Below are 23,204 nucleotides of genomic sequence, written 5' to 3' on the forward strand. Positions count from 1 at the left end.
CTATCCTCCTTTAATATTCTGGGTGTTTCGGATCTGAAGGTGAGCAGTTTTACGCTCAACCTCCTCTGAGCCTGAAATGGCTGATAACAGGGAACAATGGAATTGTTGCCCCATCAGAGAATTTACATATAAGAACGATCACGCTGTTCCTGGAAAAACTCTTTTTAATTTTTTTTTATTTTCCCCAAAAAAATTCAGCAGAGCGGATTGTGCTACATTCGCCATCCTCCCTGGACATGGGAATTTCAGGCTGGCGCTGGGTATGATAATGCATCTGCTGGAGGGTTATTCTGACAGCCAGTGGGCTCGCGGGCACCGTGCCCCTTCCCCTGCCCCTCAGGATTTCATTATTTCAGCGTTCCACTCCAGTTTATTGGGTTATACTGTAGCAGTTCTCGCTCCTTTAGCGTCTCCATAGATCGGGTCAGACGGTTTTCTTGCCATTTGTTTTCCATCAACTATAGAAATATGAAAAGTTTTATATCAGACGTAATCTATATGCACAGTGACTGCACCAGCAGAATAGTGAGTGCAGCTCTGGGGTATAATACAGGATGTAACTCAGGATCAGTAATGTAATGTATGTACACAGTGACTGCACCAGCAGAATAGTGAGTGCAGCTCTGGGGTATAATACAGGAGGTTACTCAGGATCAGTAATGTAATGTATGTACACAGTGACTGCACCAGCAGAATAGTGAGTGCAGCTCTGGGGTATAATACAGGATGTAACTCAGGATCAGTAATGTATGTACACAGTGACTGCACCAGCAGAATAGTGAGTGCAGCTCTGGGGTATAATACAGAATATAACTCAGGATCAGTAATGTAATGTATGTACACAGTGAATGCACCAGCAGAATAGTGAGTTCAGCTCTGCAGGATAATGCCTAGTCTTTATGAAGTATACTTCTATATTCTAGACATTTTTGATCCGGACATACCCGCTTGTTCTCATCCCGGTATCTCCTCAGGAATAAAGCTTTTGCTCTCTCTTGCTCCAGGTCCTGCAGTATGGCAGATCTGTCGGCCTCTTTTAGGGCTTCTAGCTCCTTGCTCTGGCTGAGCAGCGTCTCTCTGGCCGTGCTCCACTTGTCACTCATCTGCTTCTTCAGAAGTTGTCTAATTTCTCTCCTAAGATATTTTACGCAGTATTTATTACGCAAGTGTGAAATCTGAATCCTGCCTCATATTGTGTAGGCCGAAAGCCTCGGGCTGCACTACTGCGAGTTTCTGATTACATGTCCACTAGTGTTTCTCAGGTGTTGTCATGGAAACCTTGTATGATTCCCAATCCCCAAACGCATCCATACGTACGTCTGCTGTGTGTGTGTATATATCGGGCTGTGCCTTATATCCAGACAAGGTCTCCATGACCACATCAAGAAAAGGCAAATATGGAGGAGTAAGCTGGGTCCTCCTTGGTGAGAGATGCCGAGGTTCTAGCAATAGATTCACCATTTCCGTTACCTGTATTCCTCTTTTTCTATTGTGTTGCCATAAAATGGTCGCCTCCAGCCCTGGTGAAATCTGGTAAAACACAGGATGATATGACATTATTACGTTTTGTTATGTGGGCCGATGTCTGTGCCAAAGGAGCTTTCATAATGGCCCCATAGAGTGACGACATCAGTCACGGGTTGGATAACATAACATGGCGCCTTCTAGTAGAGATGTCTAGGATAAAAAGCAGGCGCCAGATGACGCTGTGGTACTTGCTACCTAGCCGCCATGGTTCTCACCTGCTGTATTCTTTTTGTTGCATGTTAATCACCCTCTGCTGGTTGTGATGATGGGTGGCCACGGTCTCCAGACTGACCATTCTTCTCCTCACTCCTGGGGGGTGTAGGGGATTCAGACGTTGGGGGAACTGCAACACATAAAAAACGCTAAGAAAAGTGTCCTGGATTAGGTGCAATGCCATGAGGGTCCCAATATGGGTTTTATAGTATCCCACCGGCCATTACAGTTTTGTGTACAGCCAGCAGGGGGCAGCATTGCTCTGGGTGGCTGATTCTGTTATGGGGGCATTGTGACATCGGATCAGGGGTATATTGGGGTGGCATGGTACAGGGTAGTGAGGGCAGAAGAGTCAGGTTAGTGTATGGAGGAGGTGGTGGGCACAAATGGGATAAACTGGGAGTCCCAGTGGGCCCCTCTCTGCTTTTGATTTTTCCTCTCCGCCTTCCACCTTCCAAGAGCCATAACTTTTTTTTTTTTTTTGCTCCATATAGTTATATTAGGACTCGTTTTGATCCAGTTTTTGATCTTTATTTATTTTATTTTTTTAAGTCCCCAAATAAAGCGAATCTGCCATTTCAATATTTTTTTTATTTCTTTTTCTGTGTTCATGGTACGGGACAAATATTCTGATATTTTATTACTTTTGCCATTACGCAAGCGACAATACTAAATGTTTGTTTTATTTATTTTTTTACTTTTATATATTTCTTTTCTAAAGGTTTTTTTTTTTTTTTTTTTTTAATGCTTTTAGTTCCCACTGGGACTTGGTCTGCAAACGCTTCATCATTCCTACATTACTCTTCATTTCTGCAAACATCTGCGGCAAATGTCGTAAATGGAAACCTTGGTCTTCCCAGCAGAGCGAGCCAAGACCACCTGCATGGGTTCGCTAATCGACGGTGGTCCCGTACGAGTGTATGGGTCCGCGCCCACTACAAAGTGCCCTTATACCACTCACTAGAGCACTTGCATGTCACCCAGTATTGTAGTCCTGATAATTGGGGGCGCCATTAGCAGACAATTTGGACCCTCAGTAAGTACATCTTGCAAGCAGAGAACACGTACCGTACATGACTGTGATATGATTGCGGTGGGCACGGCGGGAAGGCACAGGGGGGTGATCGGACACCTTCTCTTTGGAGAGCTGAAGTTGCTCAATGTGACCACAGGAGTACTGGGCAAGGACACCCCTCCTAAAAACAAAAAAAGGGAACTGTTCTCATTACCATGCTTGCACCCATAGGTGGCGCTATAACTCCGTAGGATTTTCACTAATGTAATAACATAGATTTTCACTAATGTAATAACACTGCCCGATTCCTAAACTACTCTGTGATCCTGGGGATTCTGCTCCTCTCTATTTCTCTCCTTACATTATGTCATTGTCCCTGTCTCGCTAACATTGTCCCCCCCCCGTACTCACTCAGGCTCATCGTGCGGCCGGGTCGGGGATGTCTTGTTTCCTGTAATGACAATGCACAATGTTAGTAAATGTTACTGACAAGTAGGGACTTGTATGGGGACTCACGAGGGGCTGCAAGCAAGAAAAATCATTAGTAAAGTCATTTAGTGAAATTTGGGACTATTGTAGAGGCACTCTCAACTCTGTCATTGCTGTAACATTAAATATCACCACTTAAAATTAAAGGGGTTGTTCACAATCCGTAAAAGAAGCCACTTCCTTGCCCCCCTCAAAAAAAATGGCGCCACCTCTCGTCCGCAGGTTGTGTGTGGTATTACAGCTCAGCCTGATTAATGGAAAGGAGCTGTTCCTTAAAAAAAAAAAGAAAAAAAAGTTCCAAAAAGTTAGCAAAATTGGAGTAAAAACTGGACTAAGGCTACGTTCACATTTGCGTTGTGCGCCGCAGCGCAAACAAAAGCGCAGCAAAACGCATGCACAACGCTGCATTTTGCGCCGCATGCGTCCTTTTTTTCATTGATTTTGGACGCAGCAAAAATGCAACTTGCTGCGTCCTCTGCGCCCGGACGCGTGCAACGCATGTCCATGCGCCCCCATGTTAAATATAGGGGCGCATGATGCATGCGCCGGCGCTGACCGCAAATGTGAACTTAGACTAACCGCTCTAGACAGAAGCATTATATGTAAAGATGCGCCAACCTTTTAGCTCAAATCATGGCACAGCAGCTACGTATAAGTGACTTTAACATGTCCCGTCATAATAACTTCACTTTTTTTGTTGAGACCTTTTTTTTTTTTTTTTGCCTCCTTTGAAAGTTTTGAAAAGTCCCTTTAAAAATGGTTTAGAAGGCATGAAATATGCCACATTTATTAAGGACGTGCACAATATTAGTGAGAACTCCCCCTGATATATTGCGCTTTTATGACCCTCTTAATAAATCATCCCCGATTGGACAGATTTAAAACCTCAGATGCTGCAGAACCTCTTAGACGGTGAATTTCCAGGCCCGTATTACAGTTTCCACCCAGCCGGTGCTCACCTGTGCCGCTGATTGCTCATAAGCCTCTGCTGGCGGATCCTTATACCTGGGATTACAGTGTTACTTTCTCAGCTCGCTTTGTGTCTCATTGCCGGACTGTTTGCATCATGTGATCTGCTTCTCCTGGCGACCGAGTGACAATGGGGCCTCGCCAAGTGACAGTCTCCAACGTGAGAGCCGCTCCGAGGACTCCCACAGAGGAGACCCTAATGCCAAGGAATGCAGATTACCGTCCCCTGGAGGCTGCACGGCCGGGAATTGCTGCAACGTCAGCAGATTTATATAGTTTGGTAGAGGCGCCGGCTGTGAAGGGTTAAATCTGCTGGCAGCGAAAAGAGGACTAAAGTTAGTCACTTAGTGTCCCCGTCTCTGTGAAAGTCACACCAGAGGTGTACAATTACCTTTGTTCTAGTATACTTTTGCAACTATTTAAATGCATTTAATTTATTAAAATATTTTGGGACTCCATGGTAACAGACTACAAACCCTGCGGTCGTGTCATACTCTCTTCCCAACTGCTTGGTATCTTGGAGAGGAGCAGAGCGACGGTATTAAGCTGCCCTTCCATGTTAGATTTACATTGGTGGGATCTGGAAAAGTGGCAGATTTTGGAAAAAATGACGATCAGGTAGGATGAATTTTAATATGCCCAATCTTTAGTGGTACAGGACAGTGAAAGTTTATATAGTGTGTTCCATTTTAGGAGTCCCCTAGATATAGAAGCCCCAGGAAACTGCAGAGAGCCTCCCCCAATTCATCCCTTCCTGTAAAATAAGCCCCCAGTTATATTACACTTTGTGTACGGGCGGCTGAACCCAAGACTGCCGAAAGCACGGTCTGATATAATCAGCGGTGGTGGAAACATTTCCATGGTAACGGACCGATAATCTCACACTTTGTACAGAATAATGTTCTATTTCAACAGGAGACAAAAGAATCAAGGATAATGTTTTCAGGTGGGAAGGACCCACAGATTCCCAGAAATCAATAATACATGTGTATATGTGTCAGTCCGGCAACATGCACGCCTTCTCAGCACCGTCCTAGTCACTGCGGTCACCGCTCTGCACCTCCCAGTGTCAGGCCATTGCGCTGAACTGCCTCTCACAGCACTCTTATCTATCTATTATCTATCCTATCAATTATTTATCTAATCTATTATCTATCATCTCTATCCTTCTATCTATATGTCTATTATCTATCCTTCTATCTGTCTATCCTTCTGTCTATTATCTATCGCTTAGTTTTCGGACCTTTGTGTTCCCTGCTGGTAATGACAGTACCGCCCTTCTATAGGTAACACTTGAGGTCAGCGGTGACTGTAGATCTGGACACAATGTATCTGTTCCGGTAATGGGGATGTGACAGGACGTATTGTCCAGAGACCCCGCCTGTATCCAGTATACAGAACGTACTGGATTAACAAGTTGTACTGGTTCATGGGGGTCACATCACCGCAGCCGAGTCCAGGAACGTTACATTAGTATCATGTAACTTACCCCAATACATATCAGTTGAGCATCTTAGTCTGTTCCCAAAGACACTATAATCCACAGCAGCACAGAGTGTTTCAGTAACAGAGTAGGAGGCAGTGACCTGTGCATCTTTCAGTGATTATTAGTGTGATGGGGCCGCCTCTATCAGGGACAGTGTCATGCCAAAACGAAGGGACTGGAGTAAATACTAGAACAAACCTATTCTCCAGCAGCACAGAGTATTTAAGCAGCTGTGTTAGTTGTGGAGTCATGGGTTACTTCTCCCCCCTGTGCCGTCCTATTCACTTCGCATTCGTGTTAGGGCGACCTCACGGATCTGAATCATTGCCACTGTAAATAAGAAGCCGCCTTTAACCGCACACCTCACGTGTGTGAGCGATGGCCGCCTCCAGTCTGGGGAACATGATCTTCAAGTTTCTTAGCTGAGTAGTAAGCAAGCAGTGGTACTGCCTAGATAAGTCTCCATACACACGCAGGATCTCTTCAGTGAGAACCATCATCCCCCTGGAGTTGTGTTACCAGGATCTCATCCACCCCCTGGAGCCCTGGTAATTTTTATATATCTAAGTGGTTACCTTTCATTAATAAAATTGTACAACATTTTAGTCTGCAGTGAATCTCCATGACTTCATTCTCACCCTATCTCATATGCAGACTGCTGCCTGATCCTAGTTTCAGATCTTTCTCTTGTGGGAGTGTCTCTCCCAGTAATACAGGCTGGATGGGAGCTTTGTGTGTATCCAGAGTGCTGCTGTCTTCATTAGCTCATATATTAGCACAGCTTTTATCCTGCATTTATTTACTCTTCACATGCTTTCCTTCTTGTCTATAGCTGATTTTCTCTGCCCTCCCCGAGATTGTACATGCTTTCTCCCCTCTCCAATACCGAACTGGAGCACCTTTGATGTATTTGTGACAATTCTGCAGTGCACATTACTAGAAGAAGGACTTAATAAAATAATAAAATTAAAATAGGCTTCAGAAAGGGGAACCATTTTAAAGGGCTTTGATATTGATGACGTAGTGTTAGGTCATCAATATCAGATCAGTGGAGGTCCGACATTCACAGATCAGCTGTTACCAAGCATCACAGCCGCTAAAGGTGCTCACTGTTCAACTCCCATTCAAGTCAATAGGAACTGAGCTGCAGTACCTGAGAACGGCCACTACATGGTGTAGGGAGTTGATGGGAGCAGCTGGTCTGTGAAGGTCGGACCCCAACCAATGTGATAATGGGATTATTGGAGAGCATCTATATAAGCAGGACCAGCGAGGGACGCAGTGCCGGACATGAGGCAGCCGTCCACTCCCGTATGTCGCTCGCTACGCTCCTGTATGTCGCTTCGTACTTGGCCCAGCACCGCGTTTATCTGACATCACCGTGCTCCTGATCAATAGTGTGTGGTGTTTGTATAAGTCGCTGTTGATATCTTGCCAGGACCACCCCAGACACCCCACCCTCCATGCACCGCTTTCACCCTAGCTAAATAAATAGAGGAAATATGAAACAGATCCGCTGCTTTTGGGTTTTTTTGTGCCTCTTTGATTTAGGGCTGTAGACTCAGCAGAACACGATGTCACCGTGTGAGGTCCCAGCGCAGGACTGAGAAGAGATAAGGAGTGCGCCGGCTGCCAATTCAGATTTTTTTGGGAAAAAAAATCCCAGTATGAACATTTTATTACTGTGTCCAACATTTCGCATTGACACAGAGCTCCTCCAATATTGTTCGTCCCAACACGCATCCATACTGTAGTCACCACTAGGGGGAGCTTACGGGTTTAGAGCAGACTATATTTTAAAGGGGCGTTTTGGCTCACCAAAATGGGGGCCCCTGTAATCCCCAGTTGCAAAACTGTGACCAGGATGGGTGTAATAATCTGCTGGTCGCTCGTGTCCGTCTATTCATCAGTGCCCCATACCCAGAGCGTAATGTCGATCAAGATCTTCCCTGCATTCAGCTTTTATTGGCCGCATCCTTGTGACTGTGAGAATGAGGAACCAGTGGAGGTCCCAGCTATCGCACCCAGGCTCCACCTATCTAACAGTTATCACCTACAAGAATTTGATATGGAATACCCCTTTAAATGATAACGCCCCATTCACACTTTATTGCTTCCTCCATAGTTTTCAGTAGGCGTGCTGTATTGCAGACCAGGTTATTCCTTAGAAGCAGTGAAGGAGGGGTTAACGCAGTCTGATGTATGACATCCGGAGTAATCTCCGCATCCCATGGCCCCAGTGAAATGCGTCAGCAGCAATAATCCTATTCGGGATGATTAGGTTAAATCAGTGCTATACACATTTGAAGCACTTGGTGGCACCGCAGGTCATGGCAGTTTGCATTTCATCTTCATGGAGTTTGTAAAACTTCTGCTCAGTGCAAGGAATGGGTTAAATAAAAGGAAACCTACACTCGCCTCTTCACTCTCCTGAAGCCTCAGCGCTGATGATCCTGTGGCCCCTGCTTACTTCCTACAGCGATCAGATGCAGCAAATCATTCATGTGACCACTGTAGCCAATCCTTGTTTTCGGAGGTCACATGTCGTACATTCTGACAACGCCCCGGAGGCCGGTGATTGGCTGAAAAGGTCATGTGAATGATATCCTGCATGTGATAGGTGCAGAGACTGTCGGGAGAGCGCCGTACACTGAACTTCCCCCGAGCACAGGACTTGGTAGCAGCCGACGGGTGCGGGAAGTTTAGTATCTCAGACCTGGACAACCCCTTTAAGTAGCCTTTTCAATGCTGTCGCTGTGAGAGTGGGCGGCACAGAAATAAGGACGCGTTTATGTTTTTAAAGACATATTTTATTGTATGTACAGGTGTAATTTGGCACACGGCATGGCTGGCCTACCAAGCCTTGACACTAGGTTATATAGAAATGCGGCTCCTGTGCAGCGGTAAAGAGAAGCGCGGCCCCCGCGTACGTAGGTGGCGCTCTCGCTTAGATTGTCACAGCTTACATCACAGTCTACACCAATGTCACGTTCCCGACGTCCCGGGATTGTGCCTCAGCTGCCTCGAAAATTCCTCTCCCTACTCGGGGAGGCCATATATATCCAGCAATGACTACGACGTCAGAGATTGCTGGTGCGACAGAAGCCACGAGGAGTGGACGTATATACAGACCTATATACAGGTACGGCGGCCGCACACTGCACGGTTACGCTAAGTGCTGCATACAGTATACGGTCGGCCTAGGTGGCATCACTAAGGGTTAACAGGGTCCATCACCTGCTCACAGTGCTGGGAGCTTTTGGGCAGAATCTTAAAGGGGGGCTCCACCAAAGTGTATTTCATGAAAAATCTCATTAAGAACGCTGACTAAGATGGAGCGGCCTTTTTAGGAAAGTAGTGGAATCCTTGAAGGGAAGAAACGGCCCCGGAGGACGAGGAGACTGCTTGGATGGAAGTAAATTGTGTTTTATTTCCACTCAAGATTTGTCTAATACTATGTGGCGGTTGGCGTCATACTGGTAACATAAGATGCTGCCACTTTGTGCCTTTATTAAAACTGCCATAATGCATGTGAACAGTACCCGCAGTGGAGGGAATGGCCTGACCTAATGATCTGATCTGTCATGGATGCACGCGACATCTGGGATCCTAGACCCAAACTGGAGAAGGAGAAGAACCCTTTGGCACGGTGCAGAGACTTCTACTGGAAAGTGATGACAGATTGCTTAGAAATACTGTTCATTGACCCTACGGCCGTGCTAAAGGGGCCCGATCTCTCTCGAGAGCGCTGTAATTGGAAATCAATGGTGACTGAAGGATCTCAGATGTCACCAATGTCTTCTCCCTACGTGTATCTTTGATCATTTTGACCTGATTTCCTTTTTGGTTTTGGGTTTCCTCTCTGTAATGGGGTCTACAGGAACCACGTGGCCCCGTAGTTGGTTGGGTGGGTTTTCTATTTAACGCCTCCATACACATTAGACAAACGTCGACTGAAGCCGCCAATATCAGCAGGATCGGCCGACAGTCTATGGTGTGTGTTGGCCTCCAAATCTCCTCTAGAAATTTTCCAAAACCTTACTAAAATATAAGAATAATGTAACCAGAACTTTCCACAGTTGGGTTCAGAAGTTATTTTGCGCCCCCCGCAGGTACCAAAGCTGCCGGTTTGCTCACACACATAGTGACAATGTCTGGTTTTTAGTATCATATTTTTTTCAAAGCTTTTAGATTTCTTTTAGTCTGATTGTCATGAACTACTTTACTTTTTTTTGGTCAGGGTGACAGTCCAGGCCCCAAAATATCTATCATGGAAACATCGTACCGTTGTGGGGTTACGTACCATGTCCTTTAGGCTTTTGTTTAAAACAATACTATTTTATAGGGTTAAAGTCCGACAGAAATTCAAGAGTTCTGTCTTTAAGTGCATTTATAAGACAATACAATAGACAGGCGTCCATCTTGTAATCGCCAAAAAATAAGAGTCCAGTGGAGGAAGTCACACGTGGCAACCCAAAATAAATACATAGAAAACAGTTCTGTAACAAAACGCAGATATATGGCGATTCCTAAAACACAGGCGCTCAGTGTGCTTGTGACATAATATCCGACTAGAGGTCGGGGCGTCTCCTCTATGATATTATAGAAATGTTCTTTCGGTAAAAAACCAGGCACCTTTCCCTTTTTTTTAATGTTACGACAAGTCCATGGTGGAAGCACCGTCTCACAGTTCGATGGTCTCGCTGGCAATACTGTGTGAATCTGTGGTTTGACTTCTTTCGATAAGTCTCCTCCCGAAACTTTTCTCAGGCTCGCTGCTCTTGGACATGATGCTAGGTTGAGATCCTTGCTTTAGAAGTTGCGTGGTTGGAGTGTCTTCAAGGGGAAGGCTTTCAACAGAAGACAGTCCGTGGCGCCAAGGATTCCAGCTGATTTTGATCGACCCTTTCGAAACGCTGTCCATGGAGCTGACCGACACGACGGCATCGGTGGTAAGATCCCGAGGAAGCTCTTTGCTTTGCTCGAGGCTTTCGCTTGGAGAGTCGGCTTCGGTGGTCGAGTTACACTTGGCCGTGCTGTACATGTAGTCGGGGTTGCTGCATCTTCTCATCTTCAAGTCTGAGGAGATGAGCGGGTCTACAGTCTGGTTCAGAGCAGAACATTCTTTTAAGGAAGAACAAGAGTCCTGCCGGGTCAAGTAACTAGGATACTGGAGACTGGAGTCTAGGAATATGCTATCTCTTACCAGATGTTCCCGGAACAACGCCTCGTCGATGCTTCTACTCAGATTGATAGGAGATGGTGGACGAAACTCCAGATCTGTCAAAGAGAGCATTGACTCCTTCTCGAAACAAATACTTGTGTAAGAACGTCCCATGGTCACATTTTGAGATTTGGGGCCAAATACAGAATCAGGTTTAGGTCTGAAGAGAGGAGATGATGACTGACTATTGTTACCGATGGCGGCACCACTCTTAGTCTCATTGTTTTCCTTGATGATCCTAAGAGGAACGTTCTCGGCTTGGTTGCGGATGAGGCTTTTGCTGATGTTGTTGTTGACCATCCTGTCTTGAATGCTGTTTGTCCAGTCGTAGCAGTTGTTTGGATATTCTGGAACATCGCTTTTCTTGTAGGTACAGAAATAGCTGATGATTTTGGACCAGCAGGTATGATCGTTAGTGCTGCACTGGAGGCAGAAGCTGTGGGAAGCTACGAAGATCATGGAGAAGCAAAGAGCTAATTCAAATATTCGAAACCAAAACTGCAGGAACCACCAGGACCAGGAAAATGTATTCTTTTTGCCGAGTAATCCGTACAGCCACAATATTGCGTAGACCTGTAAAGCGCAACACAGAAGTCCAAAAATACTGCCCACTATTAACACTCTGGATGATGTAAACATGCACTTAATACTCCTTTCTTGTGTCTGAACCACCACAATATCTTCACCGGTTGGTGACGCTCGTGTCTCATTTACGATTTCTTTACTACTTTTGCTTAGCTGGTGATATGCCACAAAATTGCCGACCATTAAAAAAATACCCCACGAAATGGAGAGAATCTGTAAGACCATGTTCACTGAAGGATTCAGAAGATGGGTTAAGAGATCGGCACTTAGAAGGACGATGAAATGAATGACTGCTATGACAGCAAGCAAGGCGAGGCTCTGGAACTTTGGAGGTAGCACTTGAAGACGGGCAATCTTCAGGACCAACAGCACCAAAGTGGCAAATGCCGTTAGCATAAGGGGGAAAGTCACATTGTACAGTACCAGGGCAACAGGTTGTGTAATCTTCATCCTTGTCCCATAGGGGTCAAGAAAAAAGAAAACCCCTCGTAGGACTCCGATAACAAACAAGAGGGCATTGGCCAGAATGATGTATGGGAGATAGGACACTCGAAGAATAGGAGATCCAATAAGGTTGATGAGAGCAATTACTGATAATAACAAGAAGAGGGTGCCAGTCCCGTAAACATGCATATCCCAGGCAAAGCTGAGGGTGCGTTGTAGGTCATCCCACTTTAGTAAAGTGTAATTGGCTCCCACAAATTCGCATGTGCCGCCCTTCTTGGAGCACATTTGAGAGTCCATGGTTGTTTTTTTGGAAGGATAGTTGGTTGGGACATCGATAAGCTTGGGACGATGAACAGCTCTCTGAGTTGTGACTCTTATCTCTCCTCTGCGTCCATTCTTCCTGGTTCCATTCGTGGACACTTTTGTTTCTTCTAAAGTGTCTGGCACTGGGCCTGAAGGAAAAAAAAAGACATGGAGATTAATTAAGAACGCAGATAAGAAAAAGGAAACTACGTTTTCTAAGGGGCCTCATACACATTACACCAACTGTCTCTCCTGACAACCCCATGCACAGTGTAGTTGGCCATACATGTTAGATAACTGTCGACCACTTGATGCTTCATCTGATCATTTGTCTGACAGCCATATAAGCCGGCTCTCCCATGCACATAGTGCTTGCACTGCCAATTGCTCATATTCTCTATGAGAAAGTCACCGACTGGCACGTCGGCTAGTAGCTTAGTTCCAAGAGAACAATTTGAAATCAGACATGTGCGATTGACATCTTTCCTGATCATCAGTCGGCCGGCGCCCCATACACATTAGACCATCAGCTGAATCCATTGATATCAGCAGGTCCGTTCGACATTAGTCTAATCTGTATGGGAGTGTGATGAATCTGTACCTCGCCACAGCGCCTGATGTTACTATTAGGTACGACGGATCACGTAATGCGGTTTCCCCACTTTCACCAATGTGACGTTCGGCACCCCCTGGTGACACGTAAGGTCAGCTTAGTACAGTTTTACACAGACACTCCTTGTCCACATAGGCCCAGGGTAGCACGGGGTGTGAGAAGATGTGGCCCACGCAGTCACTGACGTGGAATCACACTCGCTCACAAGAGGCACCTTTCACTAGCAGCAGTGAAACAGAGCGCTGCCATCCTGATAGGACTGCCTCCAGTTCTTTGTTAGTTAACGGGATTATACCGGGCCAGAAACCAGCCCTTTTAGCATGGAAAGTTAAACCAAGAAACGGACAAGTGGATCGAGATAAAAGAGCAGTCCAAGGTTAAATATATATTTAATCGCCTTAATGGCACAGAAGAAAATACACTATATACACGATGGTTACACATATACAATAGTCAGATATGCAAATATAATAGTGGTTGAGCAAAATATATAAGCAGATCGATCAATTAATTAATATCAATTACAGGTTTGATGTTAGATCATGTGTGTGCTGGGCCTATGGGTCATGGGCTGCCAGCTGGCTCCTAGGTCCCTCACAGCGTGTTACTCAACATGACCCCACTTTCAAAGTGGACCGCGTGCATAACAGAGAAAGACCACATGGCCTTAACCTAGCATTTATCCCCTTTGGGTCTCTTCCCTCCTATCCTCTGGGCTGAGTCTAAATCCTCTCCTCTTGCCTCTAGAAACTAAAAACTCAAAAACCAGAAATGATTCATAACTCTTTAATGAACGGTCCTATAAAAATAAAGATTATTATTATTATTATAGGAAGGCGGTTTTGGCACCATTGGATCCGGCCGGGTCCCTGCTACACGTTGAGACTAAACACATCTTGGTTATTTGGTTCTTATTAGCCATTCTACATATCGCCCCTCCCTGGCGTGTTAGAACGAATCAAGCCCCTGGAAGGCGTTCACAATGTTCTGGAGATCTTGGAAAAATACACCATGCATGGCTAGGACGTATAGTATCTCCATAACTCCTTATAGAATCAGGTTTCTAGAATTTTCTTTGGCAGCTTCAGTAGGACTATATATTTTCTCACCATGGAGACAACAAAAACTCTCACTGTCGCCCTAATCCACTCCCGTCTGGACTACTGTAACTCTCTTTTAATTGGCCTCCCCCTCACGCGACTTTCCCCTCTCCAGTCTATCCTTAATGCAGCAGCCAGGGTCGTCCATCTGGCTAATCGTTACTCGGACGTGTCCGCTCTTCGCCAGTCATTACACTGGCTGCCCATTCATTACAGGATACAATTCAAAGTACTTGTTCTCACCCACAAAGCTCTCCACAGTGCGGCACCCCCTTACATCTCCTCCCTCATTTCTGTCTATCGGCCTAACCGACCTCTGCGCTCTGCAAACGACTTTCGACTAACCTCTGCACTAATCCGTACCTCCCACTCCCGACTCCAAGACTTCTCCCGTGCTGCGCCAATCCTCTGGAATGCTCTACCCCAAGATATTAGGACCATCCACAACTTGCATAGCTTTAGGCGCTCACTCAAAACTCATTTGTTCAGAGCGGCCTATCGCGTTCCCTAATCAGTCATTTTATGTTTGTGTGTGTGTGTGTAGCCCATTCACTATCTCACCTACCCCCCACTCCCTGAAGATGGCTGGACCATCATTGTAAATACATCATTGTAAATACACACCTGTACTTTGTATCTCCCCACCTCATTGTAGATTGTAAGCTCTCACGAGCAGGGTCGTCTTATTTTGCTTTATTGCTGCATTGTTAACATTGTTACCTATGACTGTTGTGTTTGAAACTGTTAAACTGTAAAGCGCTGCGGAATATGTTGGCGCTATATAAATAAAGATTATTATTATTATTATTATTATTGCAAGCAAGCCTTTGTCCTGCTTTGAGCTGGCTCAAGGTGTGAGATCTGTCACTCACAGCCTTTGGGGGCTTGACCCCCTGCTGAGCTAGATGCCAGCTTTCTCCTTGAGGCTTTGAAATATTGGACTTCTTGATGAGTCCTTGCTGGACAAAGGAAAGAGGGTTTTATAATCCCAGGCCAAATAGGATACCAATGATTGGCATGAAATTATATCTCCAAAATAATTGGCTCGGCCAAGAAAGTTGCTGGTAGACTCCTCCAACAGCGGCTTATTTCCAGTGAGAGCAAAACGATCGGCTTCTGAAATTGAGCAGACAGGGGCCTTTTCGGGAGGCCCCCATGCACAGTTTATCTGCTAATATCGGCGGGTTCATCTGGCTCTAGTGTACTGTGCCCTTAGGTTGTTTTAAAAAAATGTTAATGGTGACTTGCCTTTATGGAGATATCTCGGTAGATACCAATTGCAGAACGCATCATGAGAAGCCATGAATGTTTTGGCAGAGTTGTGCTATCGTATCACTCGGCAGGCTCAGATACACCAGCTCAGGAATCCTGGAGTCTATTGGATGAGGAATTTAGCGTGTGCTCGGCTTAGGTACACAGATGTGGTATGTTCCTCTCTTCGAGCATTATGCTGTGGATTTATTACTTACCGCCCTGTTGATGCAGTGTCAAAACTCTTCTCCGAAATTTTTTTTGTGATAAATGCAGTGAAGTTGTATATTCCTGCAAGCTATAATCCATCAGGGCCTTAATGCTTAGACGGGACGGTCCTAATGTACCAGTGAAACGTCTGCATTCCTCGGCCCTATAGTCATGGTCGTGTGCGGAGTACAATGAGCCACATTCATAGCAGCGGTCCTGGGCCCTTACGTTAGATGTTACTTTACCCTATGTTATGCTATGGAGCTGATTCATGCACGGGCCGGGATTGTGTCACGTTTTACGGACGAGCAGTTACCATGGGGCCAAACACAACATACAGTTTGCTAATCCGAAAATGTATAAACAAGTAAAAATCAGAAATGGCTCCTGACAGTTTGATGGACAGAGACGTGCAATTTGCTTTCGTAATGCGAAAATTTCTTTCGCCCGAGGGATTCATCGTAATGATTATGTCACCTCCATACTCCTGTACCTGACATACCGGACACCTGGGCCCCGGTGCAAACCATATAGCCCCCTCCGCTTACCGCGTGCCATTTCTAATACTGGTGGCCCAGATACAAATACTACCTTTGACCCCTTTTTGAACATTTTCATCCATATCCATGCCGCCTTTTTACAGTTTACACCCCTCCATTCTCCATTTCTTGCTCTCTTATTCCAATTTCTTGCAAGGTGTTTGGAGTCTTCGTCACATTTTGCAATGGGCCCTGTAGAAGAAGACGTTTGCCAATTCTCTCCGAAGCTCCCGAAGAGTTGCCAAATCTCCTGGGTGAAAATTCTCTCAAAAGCTACTTCTTGGAGGGCTTGGTGATGCTGGTGTCCAAAAAGCACATTTAGGCAGCGTGAACGAGGTACCGCGATCTATTTGATTCCAAAAAATGATGGGACTGTCCCCGTTAAATGAGCTTCACACATTGTTAGCTGCCTTGATCTCGCCAAGAAAAAAAAAAAGGGGGCCAAAAAGTGAGTGCCCCCATATAGAAGTAAAGGAGTGTGACTACACTACATGCGATTTATACCCTTTGTGCGAGCAACGCCATATAGCGGTCTGTCTAGTTCCTCTCCGTGCACCTTCCTCCTGCACAAGGATATAGGGCTGCACAATCAATGAGCATCATGTCAGATATTGTCCGTCCTGGACCCAGTGTGGCGACGGCCACATCACAGGCAGAGCCAGTCATTACAATACAAATCACCCGGCAAGTTACATAAGAGGGATGAGCTCATCGGTGTGTTCAAGGGCATTCAAATCCAATCTCCAGGTCACAGTGAAAGAAAACAGGATTTGATAGGGATTAGGTCGGACCGGGGGAGGGGGGGTCATACAATAAGATCAGTGACGTTACTGCGGAGCGCTCAATGTGCAGCGACAGCTTCTATTTCTGCTGCATCTGAAGACGCTTTCTCTGGAGGACATCTGTAATAACTATTAAGGTGACCCTTAAAGGAGTTATCGAGAACTTTAATATTACTGACTAATAGGTCATCAATGTCTCCGATCATCTGATTGCAGCAGTATAGTCCTATACTTATTCATAAGGGCTGTGAATGGTACTATAAGTTATCCTACTGACTTGTTGAGAGAGCTTGCAGTACCATTCGTGACCACAACACAATGTGTGGCGCTGTAGCATTTCTGGAGCACTGCAATCCCATCAGCTGATTGGCCGGGATGCCGGGAGTTGGACGTCCGCTATTGATGGTTTGCACTAAAAAAATTGCACAAAAAATGGATTAGTTCATGAGGTTTGAAGTAGGATAAAAAACAGGCGTAAAAAATAGGTGTTTACAACTTCAACTCTGAACTTGGGAAAACATAGGTCCAGTTGTGTCTGGAGACTTCAAACCACTTCTAATTGTCCTCCACCACCCAAATGTTTTCCTATAGCCAGTCCCTGATGCCAAAACCACTATGCCAACTAAGAGTGCCCCAACTGTTGCATGGAAGTTGGGGGGCACATTACGGATTTTGCATTGGACTCTGGACACCTTTTGCCATCTTAAAACCCCCATACACAACTGAGAATAGTTGTCCAAAGCCGCTGAATTTGGTCAGACTGACCACCTGATACGTATGGAGGTTTCCTGACTCCCCCAAGAGATTATGTTGGGGGAAAGAAGCACAAGCCGGTTGAATTCTAACGTCTGATCCCGTTGTTCTCAGGGGAGATAAGTGGCTATCGGTGATGTCTGGCAAAGACTTACTCCCATCTCCTTATTGGAAACATGCATGCTTATCTGACACGAGCGTGCATGTCTATCGGGTGCTTGGAGGAGAAGGCTGTCAGCACAACCAGGTTTCTAATCTCTAGTATTTGGTTGCAGTCTCCTTGGCTCGTGTCTTCTGTTTGCCCAGCTCAAATAAACTCTTCGGTAACATTATGAAAATTCCTCCTGCTCCGACCCATTTCCCTCGGGCCTCTTGACATTAAGGCTTGCGGCAGCTTTTGATGGTTCTTTACCTCATTTTTGACTTGGGTGGGCTCCAGTAGACTAAACCTTTCCATAGTTCTCAGCAAGGAAAGACCAAAGTTATGCTACAGAGGAATGGAGGTTCTCGATGAGGTGATGGAAATGTTCTTGCAGATGCTTTCAGTCCAGTCAATCTGTCCCCAGCTCGGGCTGACAATGACTCGGGGGTCTCTACAGGGGCAGCGTGTAACATTTCCAGCCGAGAAACTAATGAGTTTTGTGTTATGGAATAAGTGAGTGTTGCGGATCACGGTCACTCGATGCTCCTTGATCCCCGGCTTCCACCAACTACTCGTCAAGTCAGGAGAGTGGGGAACGTGCCAAAACATTACTGCCGTCACGGGGTCTTTAATGTCCTTAAAACAATCCTCTTGTCGCCTCTTCTAAGATAAGCAAATATAGAAGTGGGACAGACATCGAGGCTGTCGGTGACGGGTGGAAAGATGTCTCATCCAAACATAAAGCGTAGTGGACATGTCTACTATATGTGTATACAGTAGGGCCAATCTGTAACGAAAAGCACTGGCATCTCTAATGGGTCGGAACACGGCAGGTGGAGTCGGAGTTGACTCATTCCATGTTTTGTGCTTCCAACAATTGACCATAAATGGTCCTTTTACACCCAAAATTGTAACGAACAGCTTAATAAACGTGGGCCACAGTGTATGTTGGACAGAGTATTATGCCTCTCCGCCCCCATATGAAAATGTAAAAAATTCCTACATTAAGAACATTATTTTACAGGCGTTCTATAATCTTCTCAAATCCTTTAAATCTAATAGTGTTTTCCATTTTTTACAACCACATAGAAAATTTTACTTTATCACAGGTTGTACGTCTATTGCGATCACACTGGCATCTGTGGCTGTAACCACTAAGTGTTCACTTTCCCTACAGCACCTCCGAAGGGGAAACAAAGCATTACACTGAAATTCTTAGCTCCAAAGCTTTACTTTTTGATTGTATAATAGCAAAATTTATTAAGAGACGTGCATTTTTTAACTGGCATAAGAAGTTCCAAAAATTAGCCTCCCCCCTCTCCAACAGAAAAATGCTGAAACTCTCATTTTGAAATAACATTATTCTAGGGGGTGTTCTAGGTACATGAAGGACCAGAAATCCTTTAAGGTGCTGCAGGTTGATGGAGTTTGGGTTCTGAGACCCCCGCCGATCGTTGAAAGTCTGCTCTAAAGTGCTCACTCACGCACCCTTAAGTGCTCATCTCCTGCATAAGCGCCTGTACAAAGCCTTTTGTTAAAGAGTTTAAAGGGGGAATAAAGCATCAAAAATTATCGTAGTTGATTGTAAGACTTTACATTTAAAGGCCTTTTGCACTTTTTGCACCCCCTAAAATTAGTCTGGTTAGGTCAGAACACCAAGTGATCAAGTGTAATCTGTAAAGAAGACCGCCAGCAAGTGTTTAGTTTCCCTACAGCGCCTCCGCAGGGGAAAAAATGCATTGCACTGAAATTATTAAGGACCCCCTTTTAGGAACGGATTTAAAAATATGTTTTCTAAACTGGACAGGATACATTTTAAAACTTCAGATGAAACTAATTTTATCAGTCCATGGGAATGGGAGACTCTGAATGATGGCAGATTATGTAGCAAAAATATTTTGACCAGGAAAATGATAAATCCAGACTCAGAATCTTGACTTTCTGAGGCCGCTATTTCCAATCAGTCTGTTTTCTAATAGGAAAATCATAACAAAATGTGACATTGATCAATATTCCAGGCGGCCGCGGGGGTGCGACACATTTGCAGCTGCTGATTTTCTCATCGGCATGCTGAGAGCCTCGGCCGAGCTGGACTGGCTACAGAATAGCTTGGCTGGAAGTTCCCTCCGGCTCCGCCAGCAGTTACGTAACTGTTGTTATTAGGACTTAGAAAAGAAACACTGAAATCATGGAGACTCTGCAGCAGTGATGTGAAGGCGGCAGAAGCCCAGCTGCTGAGAAACTGCGCTGGGAGATGGTCAGGGACTTCTATAATAGAGTGTAGCGGGCATGCTCTGTGACCTATACCATGGTGTAGGGAGGAGAGGAGGTGAGCTGTGACATCACCTATTGTGAATGGTGGATCCTGTGTTATCTACTGTATATAGAGGTGTTATCAGTCATTGTACAGGAGGAGGAGGTGAGCTGTGACATCACCTATTGTGAATGGTGGATCCTGTGTTACCTACTGTATATAGGGGTGTTATCAGTCATTATACAGAAGGAGGAGGTGAGCTGTGACATCACCTATTGTGAATGGTGGATCCTGTATTATCTACTGTATATAGAGGTGTTATCAGTCATTGTACAGGAGGAGGTGAGCTGTGACATCACCTATTGTGAATGGTGGATCCTGTGTTATCTACTGTATACAGAGGTGTTATCAGTCATTGTACAGGAGGAGGAGGTGAGCTGTGACATCACCTATTGTGAATGGTGGATCCTGGTAATCTACTGTATATAGAGGTGTTATCAGTCATTGTACAGGAGGAGGTGAGCTGTGACATCACCTATTGTGAATGGTGGATCCTGTGTTATCTACTGTATATAGAGGTGTTATCAGTCATTGTATAGGAGGAGGAGGTGAGCTGTGACATCACCTATTGTGAATGGTGGATCCTGTGTTATCTACTGTATATAGAAGTGTTATCAGTCATTGTACAGGAGGAGGACGTGAGCTGTGACATCACCTGTTGTGAATGGTGGATCCTGTGTTATCTACTGTATATAGGGGTGTTATCAGTCATTGTACAGGAGGAGTAGGAGGTGAGCTGTGACATCACCTATTGTGAATGGTGGATCCTGTGTTATCTACTGTATATAGTGGTGTTATCAGTCATTGTACAGGAGGAGGAGGTGAGCTGTGATATCACCTATTGTGAATGGAGGATCCTGTGTTATCTACTGTATATAGGGGTGTTATCAGTCATTGTACAGGAGGAGGAGGTGAGCTGTGACATCACCTATTGTGTATGGTGGATCCTGTGTTATCTACTGTATATAGAGGTGTTATCAGTCATTGTACAGGAGGAGGAGGTGAGCTGTGACATCACCTATTGTGAATGGTGGATCCTGTGTTATCTACTGTATATCGAGGTGTCATCAGTCATTGTACAGGAGGAGGAGGAGGTGAGCTGTGACATCACCTATTGTGAATGGTGGATCCTGTGTTATCTACTGTATATAGAGGTGTTATCAGTCATTGTACAGGAGGAGGAGGTGAGCTGTGATATCACCTATTGTGAATGGAGGATCCTGTGTTATCTACTGTATATAGGGGTGTTATCAGTCATTGTACAGGAGGAGGAGGTGAGCTGTGACATCACCTATTGTGTATGGTGGATCCTGTGTTATCTACTGTATATAGAGGTGTTATCAGTCATTGTACAGGAGGAGGAGGTGAGCTGTGACATCACCTATTGTGAATGGTGGATCCTGTGTTATCTACTGTATATCGAGGTGTCATCAGTCATTGTACAGGAGGAGGAGGAGGTGAGCTGTGACATCACCTATTGTGAATGGTGGATCCTGTGTTATCTACTGTATATAGGGGTGTTATCAGTCATTGTACAGGAGGAGGAGGAGGTGAGCTGTGACATCACCTATTGTGTATGGTGGATCCTGTGTTATCTACTGTATATAGAGGTGTTATCAGTCATTGTAGAGGAGGAGGAGGTGAGCTGTGAAATCACCTATTGTGAATGGTGGATCCTGTGTTATATACTGTATATAGAGACGTTATCAGTCATTGTCGAGAAGGAGGAGGAGGTGAGCTGTGACATCACCTATTGTGAATGGTGGATCCTGTGTTATCTACTGTATATAGAGGTGTTATCAGTTATTGTACAGTAGGAGGAGGTGAGCTGTGACATCACCTATTGTGAATGGTGGATCCTGTGTTATCTACTGTATATGGAGGTGTTATCAGTCATTATACAGGAGGAGGAGGTGAGCTGTGACATTACCTATTGTGAATGGTGGATCCTGTGTTATCTACTGTATATAGAGACGTTATCAGTCATTGTCGAGAAGGAGGAGGAGGTGAGCTGTGACTTCTGTTGTGAATGGTGGATCCTGTGTGATTTACATAGAAGTGCTACTTATCGTTATAATCCTGTCTGTGATGATAATGAGAATGATGATAAGTGATCTCTACAGTATAGAAATGTAGAAACAATCCAGGAGTCTGATGATGCTCTGTTAGGGCAGGATATGATCATGGCTATCACTGTACTATATAAACCCCTTCTTCTTCGGTTTGCAGATGGCGCAGTCAGGGTAGGGCCGGAGTGGTGTCGCCTGTTGACAGTGCATTTCCATATTCCAGCTTCCTTCCCACATGGCGGCCCACGGCCTGCTACATTCCAGGCTTCATGCCTGCTTGTTGTGACTGCACAGTGTGTACGCAGCCACGGAGCCTCGGGCAGGTTGGAACAAACACTTTATAACAAGAGATGAATGAATTGAGGCCTGAGTAAGCGTATTGCTGGATGCAGAGTGCTGTGCGCTCGGCTCCGCAGATCATACCTGCAGAGCATTAGTGAAGAGAGACGATGGGACTATTAATTCCAGTAAGTGCAATCAATTAGAAGATGTTTGGCTGCTGGCAGAGACCGGGGTAATGTCACCATCGAAACGGGCGTAAAAGATAACGGTAAAACGGAATAAAAAAGATCAACGATGTAAAGGAGATGAAACCACGGAGCCTACAGACACATGGACCCCTGTACATCATCATCATCCTCTCCTGCTCATCATGGAGACTACTGGAACAAGGGGAGAACTCCAGGACTTGGGGAATAGTTGGCAATTGTCCGGTGTGCAGCAAAAATCTCCCATAAGAGAGGGCTCGCTGACTATGAAAGTCTATGCAGTGGGATAATAGCAGCTCATTGGCAGAGACAGTCTGTTCTGCGCCCTGCACTTGCGGTAACAACGGTTGCCCCCCACTCTGCTCTAGAGCGCCCCCTGTCTGCCATCTCTGGAGCATCTTTCACCCATTCCTTCCTGTCTTGGTTGCAGGACAAGTTCTTACGGAAGAAGGAGCTGACATAGGGTGGGCTGCACTACTTGGGAAAGACCCCCTTTGTTAATGCCATAGGTGGGATAAAAGGGGGGGGGTAACTGTCAATTTGGTGGAACAAAAAGTCCAAGCATGGAAAAAAAACTACAATACCCACTATATAATGAACTCAAAGTTGTCAACTCTCCCCAAACATCTGTGAAGCCCCCACTAAAAATGAGAGACCTTCTGGACTCTTGGATGAGGTGGCAATT

The 23,204-nt window shown here is 45.3% G+C and overlaps 2 protein-coding genes across 6 annotated transcripts in view; both read right to left on the reverse strand.

The window, feature by feature from the left end:
* Nucleotides 1–129: 129 nt before the first annotated feature.
* LOC143787532 (uncharacterized) lies at nt 130–4,413 on the reverse strand. Its single transcript, XM_077276362.1, has 7 exons — nt 4,204–4,413; nt 3,167–3,206; nt 2,809–2,936; nt 1,743–1,870; nt 1,471–1,530; nt 945–1,134; nt 130–458 (listed from the first exon to the last, which is right to left on the reverse strand). Exons 2-7 carry the CDS (start codon nt 3,174–3,176, stop codon nt 348–350), a joined length of 627 nt encoding a protein of 208 aa, XP_077132477.1. The 5' UTR covers nt 3,177–3,206; nt 4,204–4,413; the 3' UTR covers nt 130–347.
* Nucleotides 4,414–8,491: 4,078 nt separating this feature from the next.
* PRRT3 (proline rich transmembrane protein 3) overlaps nt 8,492–23,204 on the reverse strand; it is a 66,370-nt gene continuing 51,657 nt past the window's right edge. For all 5 annotated transcript variants that reach the window (XM_077276369.1, XM_077276367.1, XM_077276366.1 and 2 more), the window contains one exon: nt 8,492–12,407. In XM_077276369.1, the coding sequence (XP_077132484.1) occupies nt 10,384–12,407 (2,024 nt within the window). In that variant the 3' untranslated portion in view covers nt 8,492–10,383. The remainder of the gene's footprint in view (nt 12,408–23,204) is intronic.

This window comes from Ranitomeya variabilis, chromosome 8, assembly GCF_051348905.1.
Source record: "Ranitomeya variabilis isolate aRanVar5 chromosome 8, aRanVar5.hap1, whole genome shotgun sequence".
In the NCBI taxonomy this organism is placed as follows: Eukaryota; Metazoa; Chordata; class Amphibia; order Anura; family Dendrobatidae; genus Ranitomeya; species Ranitomeya variabilis.